The sequence below is a fragment of the Zalophus californianus genome, chromosome 13 (assembly GCF_009762305.2).
Source record: "Zalophus californianus isolate mZalCal1 chromosome 13, mZalCal1.pri.v2, whole genome shotgun sequence".
Classification (NCBI taxonomy): domain Eukaryota; kingdom Metazoa; phylum Chordata; class Mammalia; order Carnivora; family Otariidae; genus Zalophus; species Zalophus californianus.
Genome location: NC_045607.1, coordinates 7923453 through 7939186, shown reverse-complemented (window position 1 = coordinate 7939186; position 15734 = coordinate 7923453). Strand labels below are relative to the sequence as shown.

At 54.7% G+C, this 15734-nt stretch overlaps 2 protein-coding genes across 5 annotated transcripts; one reads left to right on the top strand and one right to left on the bottom strand.

The window, feature by feature from the left end:
* Nucleotides 1-7230: 7230 nt before the first annotated feature.
* CFAP157 (cilia and flagella associated protein 157) lies at nt 7231-13887 on the top strand. Of its 2 annotated transcripts, none has more exons than XR_003523597.2 (9): nt 7231-7813; nt 9730-10001; nt 10728-10881; nt 11318-11585; nt 11990-12120; nt 12364-12514; nt 12875-13041; nt 13162-13397; nt 13698-13833. XR_003523597.2 is itself a non-coding variant. In XM_027614776.2 (9 exons), exons 1-9 carry the CDS (start codon nt 7575-7577, stop codon nt 13767-13769), a joined length of 1641 nt encoding a protein of 546 aa, XP_027470577.2. In that variant the 5' UTR covers nt 7235-7574; the 3' UTR covers nt 13770-13887. The 2 variants fall into 2 exon arrangements, 1 of the variants encoding a protein (XP_027470577.2); XM_027614776.2 differs by having other exon boundaries at nt 7235-7813; nt 13211-13397; nt 13698-13887.
* On the bottom strand, nt 13720-15631 carry PTRH1 (peptidyl-tRNA hydrolase 1 homolog). 3 transcript variants are annotated; one of them, XM_027614782.2, is made up of 5 exons: nt 15398-15631; nt 14826-15045; nt 14467-14566; nt 14243-14288; nt 13720-14051 (listed from the first exon to the last, which is right to left on the bottom strand). In XM_027614782.2, the coding sequence occupies exons 1-5, from the start codon at nt 15491-15493 to the stop codon at nt 13938-13940; spliced, it is 576 nt and encodes a 191-aa protein (XP_027470583.2). In that variant the 5' UTR covers nt 15494-15631; the 3' UTR covers nt 13720-13937. The 3 variants fall into 3 exon arrangements, with proteins under 3 accessions (XP_027470583.2, XP_027470582.2, XP_027470584.2); XM_027614781.2 differs by having other exon boundaries at nt 13720-14144; nt 15398-15616; XM_027614783.2 differs by lacking the exon at nt 14243-14288 and having other exon boundaries at nt 13941-14144.
* Between the last annotated feature and the right edge of the window lie 103 nt (nt 15632-15734).

Here is a 15734-nt window from a genome sequence, read left to right as displayed (position 1 = left end):
TTACCAACAATCAAAAATGAGCAAAGGACCTGAATAGACATTTCTCCAAAGGAAATATACAAATGGCCAATAAGTATCTAGAAAGATGCTCCACTTCACTAATTATGAGGGAAATGTAAATCAAAACTACGAGATACCATGCTTGTCAGAATGGCTACTATCAAAACAAACAACAAACAAACAGAAAACATGTTCTGGCCATGGAGAAATTGGAACCCTCCTGCACTATTAGTGGGAATGTAAAATGGTACAGGTGCTGTGGAAAACAGGATGGAGATTCCTCAAAAAATTAAGAATAGAATCAACATATTCTGAATCTGTACCCAATTCCAGTGTGTGGGCATTTTCCCCGCATCAAGCAATTCTCCAACACCATCTGGATGTCCCACAGTTCAGCTCCAATCTGACACCGTCTACCAGAGATCAGATCCCACAGGTTAAGAGCTCAGTCCCATAAGACTGCCCTGCCCCCCACGTCAGCCACCAATCACAGGTCCAGGGTGTTACTCTCCTGACCCACTGGCTGTAAATCAGTGGTTCCCACAACCCCCTCCTTGGGTTCAATTAATTTACTAGAGCTGCTCGCAGAACTCAGGAAACCAGTTTACTCACTGGATTACTGGTTTATTACGAAGGATATTAAAAGGATATAAATCAACAGCCAGATGAAGAGATACATAGGGCAAGGTCCCAAACAAAAGAGCTTCTGTCCCCAAGGAGTTTGGCGCCTAGCACAGGGACCCATGGATGGCTTCTGGTTCGTCAACCCGGAAGCTCTCTAAACCTAGTCTTTTTGTTTTTGTTTTTGTTTTTTTTATGGAGCCTTTATTACGTAGGCATGGTTGATTAAATCATTGGCCACTGGTGATTAATTCTTCCTCCAGCCCCTCCCCCCCATCCCTAGCAGTCAGGAGTTAGGACTGAAAGTTCCAACCCTCCAGTCACAAGATTGGTTCCTCTGGAAACCAGGCCCCATCCTTAGGCGCTTTCCAAAAGTCACCTCATTAACATAAATTCAGGTGTGGTTGAAAGAAGTTTGTTACGAATATCGAGACACCTTTATCACACTTATCACTTAGGAAATTACAAGGGTTTTAGGAGCTCTGTGCCAAAAACAGAGATGAAGACCAAACATGTATCTCTTATTATAAATCACAGTATCACACATATGACCCAGCAGCCCCACTTTTATGCATGTACCGGAAAGAGGTGAAAGCAGGGTCTCTAAGAGATATTTGTATAATGTTCATAGCAGCATTCTTCACAATAGCCAAATGCTGGAAGTAACCCAAGTGTCTGTTGATGGATGGATGGATAAACAAAATGTACCACAGACACACAATGGAATATTATTCGGCCATAAAAAGGACACCTGCTACAACATGAATGAACCTTAAGGACATTAGGCTACGTGAAATAAGCCCATCACACAATGACAAATACTGATTCCACTTATATGAGGTATGTGGAGTAGTCAAATTCATAGAGACAGAAAGTAGAATGGTGCTCACCGAGGGCTCAGGAGAAGGGAGTGGGTTGTTAGTGTTTAATGGGTAGAGTTTCCGTTTTGCAAGGCCAGAAGAGTTCTGGAGATGGATGGTGGTGGTTGCACAACGATGTGAATGTACTAATACCACTGTACACTTAAGATGGGGGCGCCTGGGCTCAGTCGATTAAGCGTCTGCCTTCAGCTCAGGTCATGATCCCGGGGTCCTGGGATTGAGCCCCGCATTGGGCTCCTTGCTCAGCAGGGAGTCTGCTTCTCCCTCTGCCTCTGCCTGGAGCTCCCCCTGCTTGTGCTCTCTCTCTCTCTCTCTGACAAATAAATAAATAAAATGTTTTTTTAAAAAATGGTGAAGATGGTAAATTTTATATGCATTTTACCACAATTTTAAATAAAGATAAATTTTTAAAAATCCACTATGGATTGAATGTTTGTGTCCCCCCCCCCAAACTCATATGCTGAAAACCTAATGCTCAAGGTTAATGGTATGAGGTGGGACCTTTGGAGGGTGATTAAGGCCTTTGGAGGCTCTGCTTTCATGAATGGGATTAGTGCTCTTCATAAGAGAGACCTCACAGAGCTCCCAGCCCCTTCTAATTTGTGAGGACACAACAGTAAGTCTGCAACAGGAAGAGGGCCCTTGCCTGACTCTGCTGGCCCCCATCTCAGACTTCCAGCCTCCAGAACTGTGAGAAAGAAATTTCTGTTGTTATAGGCCACTCAGTCTGCCATTTTGTTATAGCGGCCCAAACAGGCTAAGACACTCCCATGCTCAGAAGTGGTTTTCTGGCTGGTTGATGCTTTCTTTGTGAGCCAGTGTTGAAAGAGCCCTGTTTCCAAGAGCAGTGAGGACAGCCCAGCTCCGTGACTGCCCGGCTTCCATGCCTGTGCCCCCAGTTGGCAGTGCCTCCTGATCTTCATGCAGTGCTGGAAGGAACAGAACTTGTGACTGCAGTCAAGTTCAAGCCCTGGGTCTTGGAGGTTGTTCAGCATGCCGGAGGAGGCACTGAGACTACATTTCCACACGGAAGTGTGAGGGACACAAGGCTGAAAACTTCTCTTCACAATGCTGAGTAAGCCACCTCTCTGGTAGCAAGGAGCCTGTTCAAAGGGTTTATCATCAGGATCTGAGTGGCCCCATCACTCCAGAGCCAAGATACCATGCTTTTGTTAAGACATATTTTAAAACTACACCAAATCGCAGAATGAAACTTGAAGAAATTCTTTCCAAAGCTGAAAGCAAAGATTGGGGTCGATTGTGAAAGTGGCCACCATGCTCTGCATCTCCTTGCCTTTCATCTGGGCTGCCTGTGACCTGCTTTGACTGCTGGAATGTGGCCAGAATGGGCTTGGACTCACCCAAGCCTAGGCCTCAGCAGGTGTCACCACTCCTATTCTTAGACCCTTATTGACTCTCCGACTGCCATATTAGCAAGCCGGACCAGTCTGCCTGGTGACAGGAGGCAGTCCCTCCATTGCCCCTGCAAACAGCTAGCCACACCAGGCACACGAGTGACCAGCTCGTTGAGAGGCATAGGATGGGCCCAGCCAGGATCAGACAGGCCCGGCCTATCCAGAAGAACCCCAGGGAACCAGGAGCTCAACAAATGGTTCTTGGCTTAAGCCAGTCCTCTTAATTGCTGTCTACCAAGATCTCCATTGGTTTTGACAATGCTCTTACACATGGAGTTTTCAAAGCTCTGATCCAAATAAAGCCAGCTCCCTCAGGCAGAACTGTGGAGCTCTTTGTCTGTACAGCCTGTCTTTCCCCAGAGCAGAACCCATGAACCACTGCCCCCAAGCTGGGAGCCAGACCTATTTTTCCTGGAGTGACGGTGCTCTACAAGTGAGCACTACGGGGTGGCAGGCCCTGGTCTCCTGAGCTTGCCCCCCTGGTGTGGAACCCCCACCCTATGAGCTACCTGAGGTGGGGGCCGTCAAGGGCCAAGTATTCTCAGCCCGCCGCCTTCCACCGAGCTTCCACCTTGCCAGTGGGCCTGTGTGGGAAGTCCTCTCTGCTGTACCTGATTGGAACAGAGATTCTGCAACATAGGACTGGAGGGGGAGGATGAGGAAGGCCAGCAGCCTGCCCCTTCCAGGATGGAGCTGTGGCCCCACACTAGGAGCTGGAGGGTAAGGGAGCCCCCTTCATCTTGGCCACACCTGCTCAGAACAGTGCACCCCAGCTTAAACGTCTATAACACAGAACGGGGGATGGGAAGCAGACATGTTTTCTTCTGACACCAAATGGCACTTTTCAATACCATCTTTTCAAGTCTCCAACACCAACTGGGTGTGCAATGGTTCATTTCTAACACTACTCAGTGCAGACCGCACAGGTCAAGGGCTCAGTCCCACCAAACTGCCCCTACTTCAGATGCCAGCCACCAGTGTGGTACCCAGGCTACCCATACTTCTGCCCAGCTGACTACAAATTCAAGAGTTCCCAAAACCCCCTCCTCAGGTTTGATAATTCATAGAACAACTTACAGACTCAGAAAAGCACTCTACTTACTGTTTTATTATAAAGGATACAACTCAGGAACAGCCAAATTTAAGAGATACACAGGGCAAGGGGTGAGGGTGGCCCAGAACTTCGCTGCCTCCTCCAGGCATACCACCCTCCCAGCACCTTCATAGGTTCACCAACCCAGAAGCTCCCCAAACCCTGTGGTTTAGGAGTTTTTATGGAGATTCCATTACATAGGCAGAGTTGATTCAATCCTTGACCGCTGGTGATTGAACTGAATATCCAGCCCCTCTTTCCTCCCTGTTGGGGGGGGGGGGGCGCAGGGGTGGGGTCTGCAGAAAGTTCTAACCCTGTAATTATGCACTTGGTCTTTCTGGTGACTAGCCCTCATCCTGAAGCTGTCTCCCACCCACAGTACCCTCATTAGCATAAACTCAGGCACTGTGTAAGAGGCTTGTTATGAATAACAAAAGATACTCCTCTCATTTAGGATGTTCTGAGGGTTTTAGGTCCTCTGCCAAAAACCAGGGGCAAAGAGCAAATATATATTTGTTATTAAGCCTCAGCAGATAAGGGGGTGGGTCACTGCTCAAATACCACACTCATTCTTGCAGGGATTTAGATTTTCCTGAATGAATGTTTCTCCATTTACTGTATGCTTTTAAAACAATTAATAGACGCTTTAAATGATTCTTTAAAAAAATATAATAATCGTGGGGCACCTGGGTGGTTCAGTTGGTTAAGCGTCTGCCTTCAGCTGGGGTCATGATCCCAGGGCACTGGGATTGAGCCCCCAACTGGGGCTGCCTGCTCAGCAGGGAGTCTGCTTCTCCTTCTCCCTCTGCCCCTTTCCCCTCCCCCCTCCCCTCTGCTCCTGCTCTCTCTCTCTCTCTCTCTCTCAAATAAATAAAATCTTAAAATAATAGTAACAATAATCTTGGGGCACCTGGGTAGCTCAGTTGGTTGGGCGTCTGCCTTTGGCTCGTTTCCTGATCTCGGGGTCCTGGGATTGAGCCCCGAGTTGAGTCGGGCTCCCTGCTTCTCCCTCTCCCTCTACTCCTCCCCCCTGTTCATGCACTCATGCTCGCTCGCTCTCTCTAATAAATAATCTTGAAAATAAAACAATAAGAAATTTTTAAAAGTAATCTTCATGAATTAAATTGTTGTTTTGCTGGGGAGAGGGTCCATCGAGTTCCTTACTCTACCATTCCAGAATTCCCTCCCCATGCAGTCTTAGTCAGCAGAAGTTTACTCTGTGCCACCTTTCATCCTAGGCTCTGGGGATGCAGCCACAAACCAGACAGATCGGGTCTTCATGTGCTCACGCTAGTGAGGGGGGTAATATTATATCTCACACCCAGAATGAACGGATCTCTGTCATGCCGTGACCCCGTAGAGGTGGGCAAGGCTTCAGGCATGTTGAATGACACCTAGCCCCCAGTCTCCCAGAGGTGGCAGTGCCCCAGCCCTGCCGCCTCTGCCTGGGGCCGATGCTGCAGTCTGCCAGGCTGTGTGCACTATCACAACTCCCAGCTGCTGGACTTCGTGGTCCGGCAGCTCCAGGCTCAGCACTACCCACCCCTGAAGCAGGACACAGAAGGCAGTTCACAAAACGGCCATGAAAAGGTGTCCCCGGGGTAGGTGATGGCCTCTGGCCCTAGAATAGGAGAGCTTTGGAGAGGATCTTCAAGCAAACCTCGGAAAGGGATATCCTCTGACCTGCAGCTTTCTCCTTCCCCACCCCAGCACCTGGAAGTCCAGCGGGTCACTCTTGCCGTGGGACTGCAGCTGCATTTATAAGCCTGGCCCTGCCCCCCAGGTGCTAACAAAGGAGAAAGTACAGGCCCCAGAGCTGACCCTTTCTGTGGGCTCCAGGCACGCTGAGGGGCTGCTGGCCATGCTCTCCCATGAGGCTCGGGATTCAGAGCTCCCCCCTGAGATGGGCCTCAGGTAAAGGAGGGAGAAGGGCAGCTGGGGGACACTGTGGTGATCCTTTGCCAGGGCTGGGCTCCTGCCCCCACTGGGGGTTGGGGAGGGAGCAGCATCCAGCAGGAGTAGGGGACATTGCCTTGGGCTCGGGGGGCAGCCCTGTGCTGGCCCTGAGTCTCAGGCACTAGGCCAGGCGTCTCTCTCTGGAGCGCCTGTCTGCAGTTCGGGCAGGCGGCGCTCCCTGCACGGTTGTGTCTGTGCAAAGGCTGATGCCTGTGTGCAATTGTGAGGGCCTCTCCCCTCTGCCAGTCGTTTCTGCCCTCCCAGAGCTGCCTCGGGCTGCAGGGAACAGATACCCTAGGCAAAACAGACCGCCACAGTCTGAGGGTACTAGGATGCTGGAAATCCCAGAGGCTGCCAACACGGAACAGGCTGGAGCCTCACCTCCCTGCTCTGCTAATGGCAACATTGGCTGCCACGTACTAAGCACTTCCTGCACCCCTGGACCGTATCCCTGCACTGTGCACTTTACATACAAGGTTCACACTCAGTCCACAGCATGGTCTCCCCATTTTACAGCTCAGAGAGGTCAGGCTGCTGGCCCAAGGTCACACTGGATTGAAGAGACTGGCTAAACTTGAGCCCACTCTTAACCACTGCTTTAACCTGCCTCACTGCCAAGAGTAAACACCCACGGGCCTGTGTTTTGGGCCCCTCCCTGTTGCCCTGCATCCATCGCAAGGATCCCACTGTTCACAACCCCAGATGCTGAAGTAATACTGAGCTTCCCCTGGTCCAGCCATCAGGCTTTCAGGGGAGAGCTGCAGCCATCTCTTGCTACATGCTGAGCCCTAGGACTATGGGGATGAAAAGCACCTGGCCACCGTCCCAGGGAGTGCCTGGGCTCTTCTAAGTACTGGGTGGACAGCAGGTATACAGGCATAGCTGGCTGGAGACGAGGGACGGGAGATGGATCCTGGTGGGGCCGGTGCCTAGGTGGGGCTCACAGCTGCAAGCCAAGGCATCTGCCAGCTGGACACCTACCACCTACCCGCCCCCCCCCCCACCCCCCAGGATGCTGCCATGCCAGGCCAAAGCCTACAGTGGGCCTTTGTTTGCCTGGGTCAGCATGGGGCAGATGGAGCACTTCCACCAAGCCTTGTGGAAAACTGACCCCGTCTCTGGACAGGGACGTCCTGGCACTCCAGCTTAGGAGCCTTTGATATACAGCATCTCTTAGCACACTGCCTCCCCACCGTGCTTTGGGTGAAGTGAGAAAATGATTTGCTCTGTAGCTATATCACCAAAGAATTAACAAGCTGGTCTCAGAGGGCTCAGGGGAGAGGCTCATTGGCCTGGGAACTGGCTTCTTCTGGTTCTGGGGGGCTCTGGGAAAGTCCCCCTTCTCAGATTATCAGGGTGGTGGTTTCTAGGGCTCACCCATTGTAACATTTCTACCTGGGGGACGGCGAGGTCTCCCCAGAACCCAAAAAAGTGCCCCAAGAGCCTGGCATCCCGATCTTTGAGATGCCATGGCCTGGGACACCCCAGCCTAGGGTGTCTGTGGTGCTTGGCCTTGGAGGGGAAGGCCGGTTGCTAGTGCCCAGGCTGGCCAGGAAGAGGGCAGGATCCCTTTAAGCTGGGCCTCATTCCCTCAGTTTGTTGCTATGTATGGGACCAACTTCCTTAGCAACCACCTGGCTTCTTAAAGGGGCCCTGGAGCAGTGGTTGCCACCAGCCATGGCTCCCAAAAAGAAGGCAACCCAGGGGGCCAAGGAGCCCGAGGTCAAGAAGAAGAAAGGTGGCAAGAAGGATGCCAGCACGGCCAACAAGCCCATGGAAACTTTAGGCGAGGAGATCCGAGAATTCTACCACATCCAGATCCGAGACCTGGAGGACAGGCTGGCCCGGTGGGTGGAGGGTCAGGGAGGCTGGTCCTGCTGGGTCAGAAGCCCTGCTCATAGCTGACCAAGGGGCAGGTTCACTCAGGAGGTCCTAGGCCTGTATTTGGCTTCCCATGGGATGTCTAGACCCCACCCCCAGCCTGTTTTCTCCTAAGTAACATTGAGAGGCTTCAAAATTTGACCCCACCCTATCCCAGCTCCCAGAGTCCTGGGGTCCTAACGCTAACTGGCTACCCTACCCCAGGCAAATACCAGCCCCCCTGCCTCACTCCTGCCCCATGGGATTATGTGCTTTATAAAAGGACAGAGTTCGGTCAGTGGGATGAATTGAAAATGGCAGCCCCCTGGCAGGTGGGTGGATCCTGTGTCCTTTCTTCCACCACCTCTCCCACTCCCACGGTGCCTGTGCTGATTCCCTGCGCTACGTGCCCCACTGACTTACCCACCTGCCAAGCCCAGGTATTTTTCCACGCTGGGCCCATTTCCCCGTGACTGTGTGGAAAGATGGTAGTGTGTGTGGGAGGGGTCTCTAACTTCTGAGACAAGCACACTTGCCCATTTTTCTTATTTTAAAGCTAGTTTCCTCCCAGATATGATGCACCAGCCTAGTCTCATGGTGACCCTTAAAAGACAACCCCCTTTAGTGACCACTAGGCAGCAGTTCTTCCCCAGATGATGTTGCAGATACTCACAGCCAATGTTGAGTCCTTCATATGCGCCAGGTGGGTCCTGTGCTGGCACTCACTGCATCCTTGAAACAGTCCCATGAGAGATCCTGACATCATCCCCATTGTACCGGTGGAGGGACTGAGCCTCAGGGAGGGAAGTCTCTCCCAGGAGGTGCCAGGATGGGAGCCCTGGCCCTTCTGACCTCCCTACACCAAGCTGCTTCCTCACTCCACAAAGCAGGTCATTCAGCTCTGTACCACCCAATGCCTTGTATGCAGTAGCCCTTCAAAAGATGTTGGTTGAGTAAATAATGAAGTAAAACATCTTTCCAAAGAACTTCTAAAAATTATTCCACTGGAAACCAGTAAATCAATTATATGATACCCTTAAAAATTCACAAGTTTCCCTCAAGCTGAGACACCAGATGGAATGTATTTGGGGATAATGCATTTGGAAGACAGTTATTAGGTGCTTACTGTTTGCTGAGCCCCTCTGTCAGGCCCCAGTACAGAGGTGGAGGAGGTCAGGGGTCTGTCAAGTGAAGACAGAATGACATCAGGTCTTGACTGCCCATTGGAACAAGGGGCCACTTACAGGAGGGCACCAAAAAGAGCATCACAAATGTGGCTCAGGTCCAAGAAGGCTCCACTGAGGAGGCTCACCAGGATTCACTCAGTGAACCGGGGTAAGGAAGATAGGTTCAAAGGTTTGGGATTGCAAAGCATGGACATGTTGGGGGGGGGGGGGCGGGGTGCAGAGCTGGCCAACCGCAGCAGTAAACCCTGTGGTTAAGAGCCTCGAATTTGGGGTCAGACGGACTGACTGGGGTTCAAAATCTGATTTCGCCACTTACTAACTAGGAGTTTCTTCATCTCTCTGAGCCTACATTTCCTCATCTGTAAAATGGGTGTAATTATCACAGTACCCACTCCCTCATGGATTCAACATACACACACCATGTACCTAGTATATACCAGACACTATCCTAGGTGTTGGGGACATAGCTGTGAATATACCAAAGGCTCTGGTCTGATGGAGCTTACATTCTGGTGAGGTAATGGATGTAAAGCACTGAGCACAGGTGTTGGCTGTGGTCGTGAGTGCAGATCAGGGCGCACAGTGGGAGATGAGGCCGGATTCCCATGTGAGGAACCCCGAATGCCCCCTTATGGGAGGGTCCAGGGGAACGAGCCTAGCTGTGTGGAGGCCTGGCTTGCCCACTCCCCTGGACCTCTGCCCCACCCCCACGCCAGGTACCAGCGGAAGTGGGATGAGCTGGCCGTTCAGGAGAAGCTGTTCCGCCAGGAGTTTGAGCAGCTGGCCAACAACAAGAAGGAGATCGTGGCCTTCCTCAAGCGCACGCTCAACCAGCGCGTGGATGAGATCACGGACCTCAATGAGCAGCTCCAAAGCCTGCAGCTAGCCAAGGAGATGGAGAAGGACGCCTTTGAGGCACAGCTAGCCCAGGTGCGCCACGAGTTCCAGGAGACCAAGGACCAGCTCACCACGGAGAACATCATCCTTGGTGAGGGGGGTGGGGACTGGCAAGTGCATCTGGGGGCACACACACGGGAGAGGGAACCCTATGCTCTTGCTCTTGGGGCTCTAATCCCAGCTCTGCCATTGACTTTCTGGCCTTGGGCAAGCACTTCTCTTTGACCTTCAGTTTTCTTATCTGGGAAATGGGTATAATACGTCTACCTTGGGTAACAGCAGCTATGTGCTGCTTCTTCCCACACATTATTTTCTCTAATTGTCCCAGTCATCACCCAGGGCAGGAAATACTATCACCCAGTTTGTAGACGAGGAAGCCCCTCAAGAAGATGAAGTGTCTTGCCCAAGGTCACCTAGCTGGCAAGCATTGTTTTGAGGCTTAAGGACAGCATTAGTGCCTGGCCCAGAGAAGGTGTTCGAGTTCAGTGGCTGTTGTCACTGTCACTTTCCAGAAAACAGAAGTGAAGGAGTTTTCCCAAGGAGGTAGAAACTGAATGAGGCTTCGTAAGATTAGTGGAAGGGGCGGGGGGGGGGGGGGCGGTGCGTGTTCCAGATGAAGACCATGAACGTGGGTAGGACTGGGCATGGCATGTTGTAGGGACAAAGGTCTGGCCCCACTGGACTGGGAAGCATAGGGAGGGCAAGAGGACGTGGAGGAAGTGGGGAGGGAGGCGCATGTTCAAGGCCATTGCTGCCCTGCCGGGGTCCTGCCCTCCCGAGGTGGCCCCTCACCAGGCTGTGCCCTGCGGTGGGGCAGGGGGGAAGCTGACAGCTCTGGAAGAGTTCCGGATGCAGAAAGAGGAGCTCACAGAGAAGTTCGTGTCGCTGGAGGACCAGCTACAGAAGCAGGAGAATGAATACAAGGATTACGTGTATAACCTAGAGAAGAAGTCCGTGCTGGACAAGGACAGGTGGGCAATTTGGGTGCTGGGGTGAAGCACAGTTCAGTCCTCCAGCCTCCAACAGCCTCCGCTTCTAATTGGGGGGATTGTATTAGCTCAGGGACTCCCCAGCCTGGCTGGTGATATGTAGAGAGTAGGAGAAAAGAGATAAGCTCCCAGCTCTAGCCCTTACACCAGCATTACTGAATCCTTGGGACTTCCTTTTGCCACTTTTTGTGACTTAAAAATTCTATTTACTTAATGGTAACAATAATACATATTGATATGGTTCAAAATGCCAGAGGTACAAAGGGTCTGCCGTGAAAAGCCTCTTGCCTGAATCCCCGCTCCTCCTGGGAAATAGAGCATAGTGGTGGCCCTCAGCCCTCTGGGGAACCCCACATGGGAGGGCGGTGCCTGTGCCCACTCTGCCTGATGCCCCTTCCTTCCCACCCATACTGACTAGACTGAGGAAGGAGATCATCCAGCGTGTGAACTTGGTGGCCACCGAGTTCCGCAAGGTGGCCACTAACCAGATGTGGGACACGACAAAGCGCGCCATCATGGAGAACAATACGGTCACCCTGCAGCTGTCGAAGATATCCCGGCAAGGCATGCAGCTGCTGCAGGAGAATGAGCAGCTCAAGGGCACCCAGGACAAGCTGTGCAAACAGCTAGATCTGTTGGAGAACACCCAGAAGGTCATGGCCAGGCATAGCAGAGGCCACCATAAGGTGTGCCCGCCAAGCCCTCGTCACGGGGCATCTGGCACATAGAGCAGGAGGGACCCCTAGGGGTGCCGCTTCAGGGCAAACAGCCTGGCAGGGTCGGATCCCAGGCTGGAGCCAAGTCACGAGGGAGGCAGCAGTGAGGGGACAGAGCCCTTTGTGGGGGCTCCTGGGTGCTGGGTGCACCTCTGGTTTTTCTTTATTTGGTCTAAAGCCCCTATAACTCACTGAAGCGGAACCCACCCCTGGGCAACCGGGGGCTCTGACCAGACACGGTGCTGGGCCGCCAGGACCTTGGCTGGCTTCTCTGTACAACGGGGTGAGCTCTGGTTGAGTCCGGAGCCGGGGGAGCGGGGCTGGCTGAGTGCCCGCGGTGGGCGCAGGGCATGGCCACCTGCCTGCACCCGCAGGTCATCCTCATGCTGACCGAGAAGTGCCGCGAGCAGCAGCAGGGCAGGGCGGAGGCCGAGCGGCTGTGCCTCCGGCTGAGCCAACTGGAGCAGAGCCACGGGCAGCTGCAGCATGACCACCAGGCACTGAGGTGGGGGCCCACAGAGAGGCGAGCAGTGGCGGCAAGAGCGGGGGGGGGGGGGGAGAGGGGTTGAGCCCTTCTCTTTTGGGCCACATGACATGACATAGGCCAGTGGCTTCCCTTTCTCTAGGGGTCTTGAGGCTTTGTCTGCCAAAGAGGCTAAAGCCTGGGGCTGGATGAGGGCCCCTGTGGGCTAGAGACACACCGCCTAGCATGGGGAGGGGGACTGACTCATCCCGGTTCTGGGTCCAGGAGTCAAAGAGACCAGCTGAACCTGCAGCTGGAGAGGCAGCAGGCTAAGGCACAAAGGCTACAGCGGGAGCTGACCGAAGAGCAGAAGGTTCGGGCAGGTCTGGAGACAGCCCTGGCCCAAGCCACCTTCTTCCTACAGGACATTCTACAGGTGACAGGAAGTGGGTATAAGTCAGGGGCGGGGGGAGTGGGCCAATGTCAGACACTGCTTGGAGACACCGGGAGGGGCTGGGCCAGGGCCAGAGACCCCATCTTTCCTCTGAGAGACTCCTGGCAAGTCTGTCCTTTCCTGATCCAGCCCTCCAAAGATCCCTTGAAGGTCTCAAAGTTGCCAGAGTCCCTCTCTGAGGCCCTGGAAGACCTCATGTCTCAGGCTTCCCAGCTGGAGAATGGGTATCCCATCACAGCCAGGGTGTACTTGGAGAAAACGGGCACTGGGATTGGAGTTTCCCAGAGGTGGGTGTTGGGGCCACTCTGGGCCTGATCCCCATGGGCCCACCCCCACCGGCAGATGCAATCCGATGAAGAGGGTGGCGACTTTGATGTAGTGTTCCAGCTACAGCTCAAGGAGATGCTGCAGCAGCTGCTGACCATGCTCAGCTCGGCCCTGGTCCTTAGCCCCCAGCTGGCTGTGTGTCCCCGTCGTAAGAGCCAGCCCCATGGCCCACCCAAGGAGAGGTAAGTGAGTGACCTTGTATGACTTCAGAGGAGGCAGCTGTGGGAACTTGTCCAAGGGCTCTTCTCGGCTGACCCTAGGCCACCAGAAACCTGGCTCCCCAAAGCCTCTCTGACCCTCAGCCTCCTTAACTATGAAACGGAGGTGGTGATGCCAGCGCCGTCTCCACAGCCAGCCCAGCACCCAGCCCCCCAGGATGGGGTCTCTGCCCCAGCAGCTATCCAGCATCACACCCTACCAGCCGGGGGACCTGGGCCTGGTGCCTCGAAGGGCCCACATCCCACCCAACCCTGAGGACCTCAGGCTGCTCTCACACACCACCCGTGTGGGAACCTTCCAACTGCACAGCTACCCTGAGGTGAGAGTGCTAGGGGCCCCAGGGACGGCAAGACAGCAGCCAACCCGAGGTACAGATCCTGCTCTGCCACACTACAGCTGTAAGGCCTGGGGGCTGTGCCTAGCTCGCTAAGCCTGCATTTCTCCATCTGTAAAATGGGCCAAGGAAAAGTGTGGCAAGGCCTCAGTGGGCTAAGGCATGTCCACACATCGCCTGGGAAGGGGGCTTGCTGGACCCTGTTGGCCCCTCCTCCACTGGCAGGGGAAGGGTGGGAATCCCCTGAGGAGGCCTCAGCTTCAAGGCGCATCTTTAATCTTACAGATCCACACCTCTGGTTCTCCAAAAAGGTTCAAAAAGTTTAGTCTTCCTGAAGTTTCTCTACTTTCCAAGTAAGACACAGAGAGAAGACCAATCCCCATTCCCAGAAGTGGACCACCATGGCAACAGTCCCCTCTTTAATTCACAGGCAGCTTGGGGCAGCCCAGAGAAGAGTTCTATAAAAAGTAGATACAAGTTGTCCTGACACCTCTGTGAATGTGGCTGCGTGCGTGGGCATGGTGGTCAGGCAGGCACGTGTCCACAGATGACAAGGCCTGACGGGGGGCCCTGGCTTCGCTCACGGATGTGGTCGAGGAGCAGGTCGGTAGCTCGCTCCAGCAATGGAGGCAGCAGCTCCTGTTCAGCAGTGGAGAAACAGCCTAGCACGTGGGCCTGCACCGTGTCAGGGTGTGTCGGGCGCCCGATGCCCACCCGCAGCCTCGGCATTGCCTGTGGGGGTCAGAGGGGCCCAGAGAGCTTTGATAAGGAGTGTCGGGGGCCCCTTGTTGGCCCACCAGACCCAGCGCAGGACAGAGGGGCAGACTCACATCGGAGTTGAGAAAGGTAATGCAGGAACGGACTCCGTTGTGGCCCCTTCAAAGGGATATGAAAGGGGCAATTAGCGCTTCCCTGGATCGGCACCCTTCACCCCTCCCAGCCCCAGCCAGGGTCAGAGCACCCTTATTTCCTGCCGAGACTGGGATGGGCACTGGTACCCTACTCCAACTGGGAGGCTCCTCCCTAGCCCACCCTGACCTGCTTAGGGCCTCACCTGGAGCTTCCCCCAAGCTTCACAGACAGTTTCCCCAGGGGCTTGTCCAGTTCATCGTGCACCAGGTAGACCTCCTCAGCAGTCAGCCCCAACAGCTCCGCTGGGCACAGACAACAGTGGCCCTGGTTACTGCCCATCAGCCCAGGGGGGTGGTCCCGATTCACAGCTCTCACGAGGAGGGACCGCAATTAACCCCATTTCACTTACAAAGAAGCTGAGATTCCTACAAGTACCGAAGGCCATATGCCGCAACCGGAGCTCAACAGGCACCTGGAGGTGAACAGATCTGCCGCCGCCCAGAACCCCTTCTCTAGCCCCGGCGCCCTCCCGGCCGGCCTCCTCGGGAGCCCTCAACTCACCCGCCCGGGCCACGCTGCGCCCGTTGGCGTTCATGAAGCGCCGCGGCCGAAGCAGGACCAGCTGGGCGTCCCCGAGCGCGGCCAGGGCGAGGTCGGCGGCGCAGCGCCGGTCGCGCGCCCAGCCGTCCGCCACACCCAGCCGCTGCGCCAGCTGCCCCAGCACCGCCAAGCCCACGCTGTGCCGCGTGCCGGGCAGTCCGGGGTTCCCCAGGCCGGCCACCTGCGGGCGGCACCAGGGAAACTGAGGCCCGACGTTTCTCGCCACCCTCTACCTCACAGCGCCCCCTAGGGCCCAAGCCAGAGAAAGGAAAATGGAGGGCAGGGTAGAGTGGGGAAGGGGCGCGAAGAAGGGGGCCCAGAAACCCCGGAGACTCCAGAAGGCTGAGGGCCCCGCGAGCTGAGCGGTCAGAGCAGAGTTCCCAGAAGTTTAGGGTCCGTCAGAATATTGGACCCATTTTCTAGATAAGAAGACCGAGGCAAGGAATTTGGGGAATGTTGTCCGGAGACAATGGCAGAACAGGAGCTAGTCAGGGCCCAGGAGCCCCTAGGCCGCCGCCCCCCACTCTACTCACCAGCCACCGCTTCCCCGGGGGCCGGGGTTCCAAAACGCCCAGGCTCATGGCCCGACTCAGCCACAGCGTCGCTCTCAGGCGGCCGAGCGGCGGCATGCTACCCCTATTCTCGTTCTCGGCCCCGCCCCTTGACGTTATCAGCCCTCGACCAATCGCGGTGGCCAACTGTCCCCAGTGTCCAATCCCGGGCGGGCCGCGGGCCGCGGGGCTTCTAAGGGGCGGAAGTGGCGGGGCGGTGGCCTTGACTGGCGCCTCAGCTAGTTCCGGGGCGCCGCCTCACGGTGTTTGTGTGGAGTTTATTGTGAACTCACGGAGCCCTTATATGACCTCCGGGTTG